This window comes from Panicum virgatum, chromosome 9K (genome assembly GCF_016808335.1).
Source record: "Panicum virgatum strain AP13 chromosome 9K, P.virgatum_v5, whole genome shotgun sequence".
Classification (NCBI taxonomy): Eukaryota; Viridiplantae; Streptophyta; class Magnoliopsida; order Poales; family Poaceae; genus Panicum; species Panicum virgatum.
In genome coordinates this window covers 18,651,044-18,661,528 of record NC_053144.1, presented here as the reverse complement: position 1 = coordinate 18,661,528, position 10,485 = coordinate 18,651,044, and the positions used below count along the sequence as shown (strand labels likewise).

Below are 10,485 nucleotides of genomic sequence, written 5' to 3'. Positions count from 1 at the left end.
AGTGCAGACGAGCGGCCGGAACTCGACGCGTACTTGGGGGGGGGGGCAGGTTCTGAACGTCACGATCCTGTCCAGCTGCACGCTCGACGTGGATGACGGTGGCTGCTTGCTTGTACCGAACTGCGTGCGCATCATGAATTTTGTTTCATCCACACTTACTAGAACCGTTTAATTTTTTTTATAACTTCAGCCGATGAGTAAAAGGCAAAGTAAAAAAAATAAAAGTCCATGCTAATTTCAGATATCAGCTAGCTGGAGAAGACAAAACACTGGCACGATGGCACATTTGGCACCTCACTATGTACCTTCCTCAGCTCGGGAGATCCCGCATGTAGCGTCGCGCGTGCGACAACAACACGTATGGTTCACGCGCGCGCTGCACATATGGGAAATGGTGAGGAAGAGATGAAGATTTCGTGGGGCCTGGGGTTACCACCAGAACGCCGTCACATCGCCCCGGTGGCCGAACCACTAATCCACTATACTAACATCTACGGCTCTAGGCGAATTGAGGGTAGCTCTCCATTTAGATTCGAGCTCTCCACCTGATATAGATATATATTTGTATTTTTCAAATTTATTTTAGAATTTAATCGGTTCTATTCTTTCGATGATAGTCGAGACACATCTGGTGAATTTGTTAATCTCGAGGATTTATCTCGAGAATCTATTGACACGGTCTGAGGTACTCATAAAGACAAAAAAAAACATGCGGCTCTAGTTGATTGGCCTTCTTATCTTTCCAATCAATGTTCAAAAAAGCACGAGGCGGTGACCCACCGCCTAGAGCATAGCGAGCTCTAGGCGTTAGCACATATACATATACATATATATCTTGTAATACACATACATGTATATCTAAAAGAAAAAGAGAAATAAGAAGCTGACGGGCCTAAATTTGGACAAAAGCTCATTTTTTTAACGAGTAGACAAAAGCCCATTAAAATAGCCCATCCCACCACCTAGCCTCCCATCTTATCCACTTACCGCTTCCTCTCACCCAATCGTCGCTCGTGCTTCATCTTCCTCCGCCGCCCGCCCCTGCCTCCTCTTCCTCCTCCTCCGGTCGCCCACCCCTACCTCCTCTTTCTCCTACTCCCCCAGTAGCCCTGCTCCTACTTTCTCTCCCTCATCCTCCGCCACCAGCCCCTAACTCCTCCTCCACTGCCAGCGCTCTTTGCTCTGCCTTGTCCCCGCTGGATCTGCACGTAGGGATACCTGGTCGTCACCGAGGGCTCACTTACACCCCCAAAGCATTGCAGTACCCCTCCTCCCCTGCCGGTGCCGATGAGCTGGCGCCGCCTAGGGGTCCATCGTACCTATGCCCTTGGCCAGGCGGGACCTCCTCGCCTAGCGCATAGTCGCGCCTAGGCGGCCGCCTAGCATCGCCTTTTGAACATTGTTTCCAATTATATATCGGCCTTGCCAATCAGTAGATCATCATCTACAACATCTCTATCCACTCCATTGAGTTCTCTATCGCTACCTCCATCCTAAAAAATAAATCATTTTATGATTCAAAATTTATCCAAAAATAAGTATTTTTTACCTAGTTTAGTATGGGCATATGCATGTATCAATCAATTAGCACCAAATGTAGCTAATAATTGGAGGCAATGATTTTACCTCTTATTAATATGTCATAAATTTTCTAGTATGACTTGTTCTTTGGAATAGAGGAGTACATCTTTAGTTCTTTACTATGAAAATTGAAATGCATTGTATAGGATAACTGTGCTAATGATGCCTCAAAACCAGAGATGATGCAAATTGGTACATGGTGGTTTCAAGGTTCTTTTCATCCCACTTGTCTTGTTGGGATGTCATCAATTGGGAATACAATGATAGGTTTTCATTCACCATCCAGTTGGCCTAGCAGCTTGGTGTTAATTTTATGCACTAAAAAAGACGTTTTAGCCGTACTGAAGCACAAGTTCAAAGTTTAACCAATTTCGTTCTCCCCTGAATTTAACTAGTCATAATTCCAACACAATTGGGAGAGTTTCTCAGCTTCATTATACACATACTAGCCTATCAACTCTAGCTCTCGTAGGGGCTAATTAGAATTAATATAAAATAAGCCTTATAGCTGATAGTTATAACTATCTATCTCGTGCCCTCTTTCATATATTAAATATTCCAATAAATACTCTAAAATACATATTTATCATTATCTAGTGTATTTCATTTTGCATCACACCTCCACGTGTGTTTGATATGTATTTAATTAAACTATTTATTTTTGAATTGGTATTCTTATCTCTTCCATCGTACATGACTACATTGTGACACATATCGAATGTAGTATTTTTATATAAACAATAATGTACATCCTATATTAATAATGATAGATATACTATTTAAAATATCATATCGGTGCATTTTATTATTCTTTATAAGTATATAATTTAGATTTAGATTTAGATTTAGATTTAGGGGTTACTTCAACTTTAATAATGACATAAATGGATAATTTATATGCAAATTTAGGGGGTTATTTGTATTATTTTTATAATGGCATAGGTGGGTATTCACACGAAGATTAGGGGTTACTTTAGATTTTTTTTCTATAATGGTATAGGTGTGTAATTTATTAGGAAAATTAATATATTCAATGACTATTATGATCAGTGTTGTCGATTTTATGGCTAGATGTTTTTTTAGAATTTCTAGAATTTCTTTGTTTTATTAGAATGTCCACCTAGTATCTTTGGTGGCTTCACGTGTAGTCTCAAAATGAGCCTCCAATTAGTAATAGGATGGATATGTACTTTAACTTTATCCGCTACACCATATGAGTTTCGATAGTTTTATCTCGTACAACACAGAAAGATTACCAATTGGGTCCCATCCATAACAAATTGATAAAAGCAGTGCTCAATTTTGCTTAACGAATCTCGTCTGAGCTAGCTACGCGGTTCAAACTTTTAAAACTAATAAGTAGTTAATGTGTTATGGTAACCATTTAGTTAGTTGATGGAATAGGTAAGTGAGTGAAACTAGAATGGATATGCATCTATTTTTCCAGACAACAATTGAGATTTGAGAGCGATATGTCCATATATTATTAAGAGGTAGCCACTTAATTTCTCTGCTCTTTGATGTTGATGATTGAGAGTATGACGAAATTATCACCTCGCACACCATCATGTTTCAGTTTGCAACAAATGGGACAGAACATCCTCATCTTCAATTATATATGGGAACATATCATGTGCAAACCAACCACATCAATTTAGAGGTCATGTGTGTTTTTTTGAATCGGGAGGTCATGTGTGTTGGTGATGATCGTCGCTTCAATCCCCATCATCCACTTTCTTGGGATCATTGAGGGGCCGGGTATGCATGAGCACCGCCTTGCTTTCATCATGGTTTGATCACCTATTCGCCTTTATGGACTTATGGTCACCTAGCTTACCACATATACCAGTCATGCTAGCTATGTTTTTTCACTGTTTCCACTTTTTTTTTTTTGCATCGTTCCATGGATAATAATGAGCTGCAATATTATCAAAAGTTACATATAGTTACAAGCACTAGCCAAGCTTTTTTCAGAAAACTAACCACCACTAGCTAACGGCATGATTCATGAAAAAGACTATGATATACATGAAAATAAATCCACGAACTAGTGACCAGCATCCATTTTAATTTATACAACTTGAGTTCTTACACTACTAGGCATGCGCGCGGCTATCCATGAACATGCAAGAATTCCCTTATTGTTTGCCCTATACATAGCATCAGACATGATTTAAGCCAAAGGGAAGGGAAAACACACACACACAAAAACAATAGAAATAACATCCAGTCTGCCGCGTCCACCCGCTTGCTACTACCGTACCTCCTCGAGCTCGCTCGTCATTCAGTACAAGGGGCAGTTGAGGCGGGGCGTGGGCACGGCGTAGAGCCGCGTGGCGCGCGGCGCGGTGAGCCCGAAGATGTCGCCCATGTCGAGCTCCGAGGGCTTCATGCCGTCTGGCAGCGACCAGCTGAAGCCGTGCGCGAGCTGCGCGACGGCGAGCTCCAGCGCGTAGAGGCCGAGCCCCATCCCGGGGCAGGAGCGGCGGCCGGAGCCGAAGGGCAGGAACTCGAAGCAGCCGCCCTTGAAGTCGAGCCCCGCGGCGTCGCCCCCCGGCGCGAACCGCGACGGCCTGAACGCGTCGGCGTCCTTCCACGAGCCGCGGTCGCGGCCGATGGCCCAGACGTTGACCATGACGCGGGAGCCCCGGGGCACGGAGTAGCCGCCCACGACGCAGTCCTCGGCGGTCTCGTGGAGGAGCACCGGGATGGGCGGGTGCAGCCGGAGCGTCTCCTTGACGACGCACCGCAGGAAGGGGAGCCTGTCCAGGTCCGACTCGCTCGCGTTCCGGTCGAACCCGACCACGTCGGCGAGCTCCTGCTGGAGGCGCCGCAGGTCGTCGGGGCTGTGCATCATCTCCGCCATCGCCCACTCGATCGCCGACGCCACCGTCTCCGTCCCGCCAAACATCACGTCCTGCATCCGATCCGTCGCCATTAGTTTTTTTATTAGCTCTAGGCAAAATGAATAAAGCATGCATGCAGGTAAAGATAAAGAAAAATTCTTTTTTTTTGGGAGGAATTCAAAATAACATTACATTGTTGATTGAAGCACAAGCTAATTATTATTAGGTTGTCATAAACGTCAGAAGTACGTACTACTCTATTATCCGTTGTGATTTCGCTAGAGTGAATGTAATCATAATGACAATAAACTACCTTTTTATGATGTTATTTCAATCACAATGACGGAAAAGCTTACTGGATCACGTAAAGCATACCGGCGGTGCAAAAGTTACAGCCGTGATGGTTTTCTAGTTTCTACTACTCTCATCTCATATACTCCCTTTGTTCTAAATTATAAGTCATTCCAAGAATCTTGGAGAGTCAAACCATCTCAAAGTTTGACCAAAATTATAGAGAGAAATATAAAGATTTATGACATCAAATAGGTGCACTATAAAAATATATAGCTAATAAAAAATCTAATGATACTTAATTGGTATCATAAATGTTATTATCTTGTCATATAAATGATACTATGAAAAACTTTGACTCTCCAAGATTCTTGGAATAACTTCTAATTCGAAACGGAGGGAGTAATAAGTTGGCCACTGTTATTTCAACTTGGGACTTAAGAAAACAAAAGCGGTTGGTGGTGGCAAGCAAGATAGGGGTGCGGTAGCCGTCAGGCCATGATGCCTTTTACGTTGGAGAAGCTAGGGGACACACATCAAGCTAAGGTGAGACCAAGCTTATCTAACAGAACAAAGGTTAAAAGATGCATCCAAAAGTGACATGGATAGCCTCCGATGAATGCGTGGTTGGCTGAATCTTTAATTTGTAAGCAAGCATTCAGGCTTATTTATTTTTCAACAGAGGAAGAGAAATAAATCATAGTACAGGTTGAAGAGTACATGCAGGGGCAGTATAGGTGCAAAAGTATCACCATCTTTTATATAGAAAAGTACCAAGAACTCATACGGTACAAATGCTACAACTAGATTAAACTTGATTAATTTGAGTGCTGTTTTAGAAGTATATGTAGTAAAAGAATATATATACATATGCTATATAATTAAATTTTATTCATGCATGCTAAATCAACACAAACAAACACCTCATCACTCATACCGTCCGTTAGTTCTTTTAGAAAAAAAGAAGATAATTAGATGTGACAAAATGAAACGTAGAAATGGTCAATCATTTATTTGTACCAACCGCAACGCACCCAACTGGCTCGTGGCTACGTCTATCTTGACCTCAGGCGTCTCCGGAGTCCGGACACCATGCATGGAGGACATGCCAAAAATGGCAGAAAGGGATGTGCCGTGTAGACCTGGGGACGTCACTGTTCTAGGCTTCTAGCTAGACTTGGACGGCGTCGAATATGAATGCAAACTAGTATAGAAAGAAGGAAATAGTAATAATAATAATAATAATAATAATAATAATAATAATAATAATAATAATAATAATAATCCATGCATCCATCCCGAGCAAATATATCAAAGTGGTCAAGCCGTATTAATTAATAATAATCATTTCCGTTCGAGGAGATGCTCTGACTAGTTTGAGCAAATCATAGCGTGGTCGAGCTTTGCTTGCGTAGCTAGCTCTGCCGCTTCGTTCTGACGTGGTGTCCGCATGCATGCTTGGCAGCATGTTGTTAGACATGGAGATGCTAATCTTATTATTAAGTACGTGTTCGAGATACACCGATCGAGAAGTGTTAGAACTAGTAGGTACTAGTAGGAGGGGCACGTCACAGTTTTTCTCGGGCAGGTGAGGCACAGTTATGACTCGACTTCAATGTTGTTGTCACGTATCTAGAATTTATATATCTCTGCCAAACATTGCCCAAGCAACATGTGACGAAAGGATGCTTAGTAGTGACCCAAGCAAAGTCCAAACATGTCCAAAGAATCATATGATATATTAAAAAAAAGAACAAGTTCTAAGAAAAAAATAGTTTTCTCTGAACTAGTATAAGAGCAACTCCAACAGCTTGATCTTCTCCTTTTCTCTTTCTACTTTTTCTTAATATAGAGGATTGATGTTGAAAAAACCTACTCCAACAGATTGATTTTTCATCTCCCTTTCCCCTTTATTTTTTCTCAATCTCCAATAATTTCTCTCCAATCCCCAATAGAAAGGGGAGACATCACATCTCCCTTTCCATATAGAAAGGAGAGAAAATCAATCTGCTGAAGCATTTCTTCCATATATGTTGAAATTGAGAAATGAGATTTTCCTATATGGTGAGAAAGAAAAAAAATGGAAGATCAATATGTTGAAGTTGCTCTAAGAACTTTTTTTTGGTAGGAATCAGCTAGCTACCTATGCCTGGTATAGATTGATGGAATCTTTGCCGGGATTCGGTGTGCATGGTTTGGCAATCCATCAACACCTAATATTCAGAGTTCAGAGCTACCATATATAATTCCCTACCAAAAATCTAGCCCTGAATCCAGCACGTACACCCTCTATATATGGTAGCATATTGGACCGAATCACACCTACTATAAATATGTAGGTCCCACTGATGCCATTTAATTTATGGACATATTTTTTCCTTGAGGAATATTTCATCAACAGTGCCCTTTTTCAGGTCAGCACCATGAATTAACTGTGCCCTGCACGCTACAGGTTGTCTTGTGTTGTGTGCTACTAGGTGCCGCGAAATTAAACATGTTGCTATTGTTCGTCCTAATCGCCTCAGAATGATTCAGGATCTTAATCACGTTAAAAATTAAAACGATTGTGAATTAATGACGGCAAAGCTGCCGTAGTGATTAGCGTGACAGCTAGCAGACGCGAGAATACGACGTACCATGATGATGGCCTTGATGTTGTCCCGCGTGAGGCGGAGCGTGCTCTGCAGGTCGTCGACGTCGCCGGCGGCGGACCTGCCGCCGCCGTCCTTGTTGGGCTTGGCCTCGGCGAGGAAGGCGAGCATGTCGTCGACCATGTCGGCGCCGGCGTCGTCGGGGCTCCTCCCCCGCCTGATGTGCTCGTCGATGATCTTGTCGATGAACCGGTCCAGCGCGGCGCGGGCGGCGCGGGCGCGGCGGTTGACGCCCTGCGGGTCCACCCAACGCAGCCAGGGGATGAAGTCGCCGATCTTGAAGGTGCCGAAGAGCTTGGAGAACTCCTGGAGGATGGCGATGAACTCCTCCTGGTCCTCGCCGTCGCGGGTGCCGAACGCCGCGCGGAAGGTGACGTTCTTGGTCAGGTTGAAGATGAGCTCGCCCAGGTTCACGGCCTCGCCGGCGCCGGCGGACGCCACGGCGCGGACCAGCGCCGCCAACTCGTCGCGCACCGCCGCCCACGTCTCGGCGCGCCGCCGGCTGAAGAGCTTCATCACGCTCAGCTTGCAAATCTGCCGCCAGAAGGGCCCGTAGTTGGCGAACGCCATGTCGGCGCGGTCGTAGGTCAGGTACGAGACGGTGATGGTGGCGGGGCGGTTGGAGAAGGCGCCGTCCTGCGCCTGCAGCACCTCGCGCGCGTACTCGGGCGTCGACACGGCGAACGCGTGCAGCTGGCCGAGCCGGAGGTGAAGCAGCCCGCCGTAGAGGTCGGCCAGCGCCGCCAGCCCGCGGTGGGTCAGCTGGTCCATGATCATCATGTTCCCGATGATCGGCAGCGGCTTCGGGCCCGGCGGCAGCGGCGCCTTGCCCCGCCGCCGCAGCTGCAGGAGGACGAAGGCCAGAGACGCCAGCAACACCCAGCTCAGAGGGTCTTGGAGCCACTCCATCGCGATCTTGGGCACGGCCACCATGATCAGCGACACCTTTTTTTTCCTTTCCGTTTGAGGTTTTAGATTGTAGTGCGTGGTGGTACAGTGCTCTTGGAGTAGAGCTGAGGAGAAATGGGGGGAGGTGATGGGTTTATATAGGTGGAGTAGGTGAAGAGGAAGACTTATTACTTTATTAGAGATTAGGTCGAGAGATTTGAGACTGACGGCTATATGGACTCATAAGTACTCATAATTATTCTTTTTTTTTTTGCAAGAGTGCCACAACGTTAGAGGTACAAGGTGCAACTCATCTATGTCGTCTCATACGCTAGTAATCAGTTTAGATATAGCTAGAAGACTAGGGAGGTTGTAGTTGTAGCTAGAAGACTAGGGAGGGTTGTTGTTCGCCGGTGTGAGCGCTTAGGCGGCTCCGCGTTTGTAAACTCTAAGTTTGTTTTTCATTTCCTTTCTTAATACAATAATACGTAGTTCTCCTGCATATTTGAGAAAATCATAATTATTCTTTTAATATTTTTATGGAAATTCATTGTGGTATGCCTTCCCTGATCATGATCGAGAAAGCGAGATGCAGTAGGAGCCCATGGTACAGTTGATTTTTTTTAAAAAAAAAGGTACAGCTAGTTGATAATGAGAACAAGGATATTATAGGTATAGTTGCAGTATAAAAGAGGATCCGCCAGAAATTAATGACCACTGGTCGAGACTGTGGAATTCAAAACCCGTAGCTCAGCTCGGATGGGATCCAATCCACTAGCCACATATAGAAATGCTCGATTTAAGGAAAATTTTATTACAAGGAATCATACTCCCTCCTGCCATAAATAATAACCAAACCATGAATATAATTTTATAAAATGTGTTTAAAATACTGTAAAATCTATACATTTTAAAATTATTTTTGAAAACATACATAGCCATTACTATTTCTGAATGTTCATTCGAAATATTCACACAGATGCTGCTGGTCAAAGTTGAAACGTGTTGGAGTAGATGTATTTCAAAACGACAGTTACTTCTGACTGGAGGGGCGGCTACTGTATTAAAACTAGCCAATTGTGCATTAGTGTATATCTTGGTTTTTTCCTTGCTATTTATTTGCCACCAGCAAGATTGATGAGCATTAACTGAGTATATATCTTTTTGGATATTAATATATTATTCAGTTACAAATGACCCATGCGAGTTGATGTGGTGTCCAAGGTTGATGAGTTGGTAATGGTAGATGCAACTTGAACCAAACACACTTCTAATGTCAATTGGTTGTTTTTGTAATGTTTTTTTTTTCATAGTGCTTTATGGGCAGACACTACACTCCCATGTTCCATCACGTATACTCTCATCAGCAAGTTTGTACACAAGTGTGGCTGTTTTTATAGGTCCCGGCTCACCCGGCCCGCTTTCACATGGGTTACGGTATGGGTTACGGCGCCCCTGTGTAAGGGTGGGGCAGAGGTTCGGGGTTTTCTCGACCTGCGTGAGAGGTCTTCTTCTTACATTAATGCTCGGGGGGAGCCGCCCCTCAAAGGCCGAGTTTTTTAAGTGTGGCTGTTTTTTTTTTGAAACAAAGGTGGTGTTGCTGTTATTTTCACGCCTTGCTTGTTGGTAATCCGGTTGAAAAAGTACCTCGTTATTAGCTAGCGACGAAGACTGGATCAAACGATCAGGAAGATATCACGCTGACGCTGAGTACATGCCCCCCGGCCGGCTAAATGTGTGGAAACTTTTGTTCAACGATCAGCACGAGAACTCGATCCTATCGCTCAAAAGGAACATGGTGCAGTTGACCTAAACACACTCGTGCTCAGTTAATCTAATCCAAGATGGTGATAAGCTACCGATCGATAAAGTGGACCGAGTATACGCACCAGCACACCAATCCATACTATAGGACTGGACAGCAACAGCATGCGTGAAGAAACAATATAATGATACACATTGGATGAGTTAGCATCAGCAATGTAGCAGGTTCACTACTGTCCACATGCATGTTAACCTACCCTGGAATACTTGGCATGATAGATGATACATTGCTGCCCGTGTCTGTGCCGTTTACAGGTGGGCCCAGTTTTCACAAACAATGCAAGTTGGATATTTGTGTTGGGCAAACGGAGAAAGTAGGGGAAAGAAACGAATGAGACCATTCTGTCACGCTTTATTTCCTGGGAACATATCTAGTGCAAACCAAGGACCTCGTGCAAACCCGT

The 10,485-nt window shown here is 44.1% G+C and overlaps 1 protein-coding gene across 1 annotated transcript; it reads right to left on the bottom strand.

Annotated features, from left to right (window-relative positions):
- Positions 1-3,585: 3,585 nt before the first annotated feature.
- On the bottom strand, positions 3,586-8,396 carry LOC120648449 (cytochrome P450 84A1-like). Its single transcript, XM_039925229.1, has 2 exons — positions 7,355-8,396; positions 3,586-4,498 (listed from the first exon to the last, which is right to left on the bottom strand). The coding sequence occupies exons 1-2, from the start codon at positions 8,300-8,302 to the stop codon at positions 3,866-3,868; spliced, it is 1,581 nt and encodes a 526-aa protein (XP_039781163.1). The 5' UTR covers positions 8,303-8,396; the 3' UTR covers positions 3,586-3,865.
- Between the last annotated feature and the right edge of the window lie 2,089 nt (positions 8,397-10,485).

Excerpts from the sequence above, each read along its gene's own strand:
- LOC120648449 (XM_039925229.1), bottom strand. The coding sequence starts at position 8,302 with ATGGTGGCCGTGCCCAAGATCGCGATGGAGTGGCTCCAAGACCCTCTG. Across the intron at positions 4,499-7,354 it reads ACATCAAGGCCATCATCATG|GACGTGATGTTTGGCGGGAC; the intron begins GTACGTCGTATT and ends GATCGGATGCAG.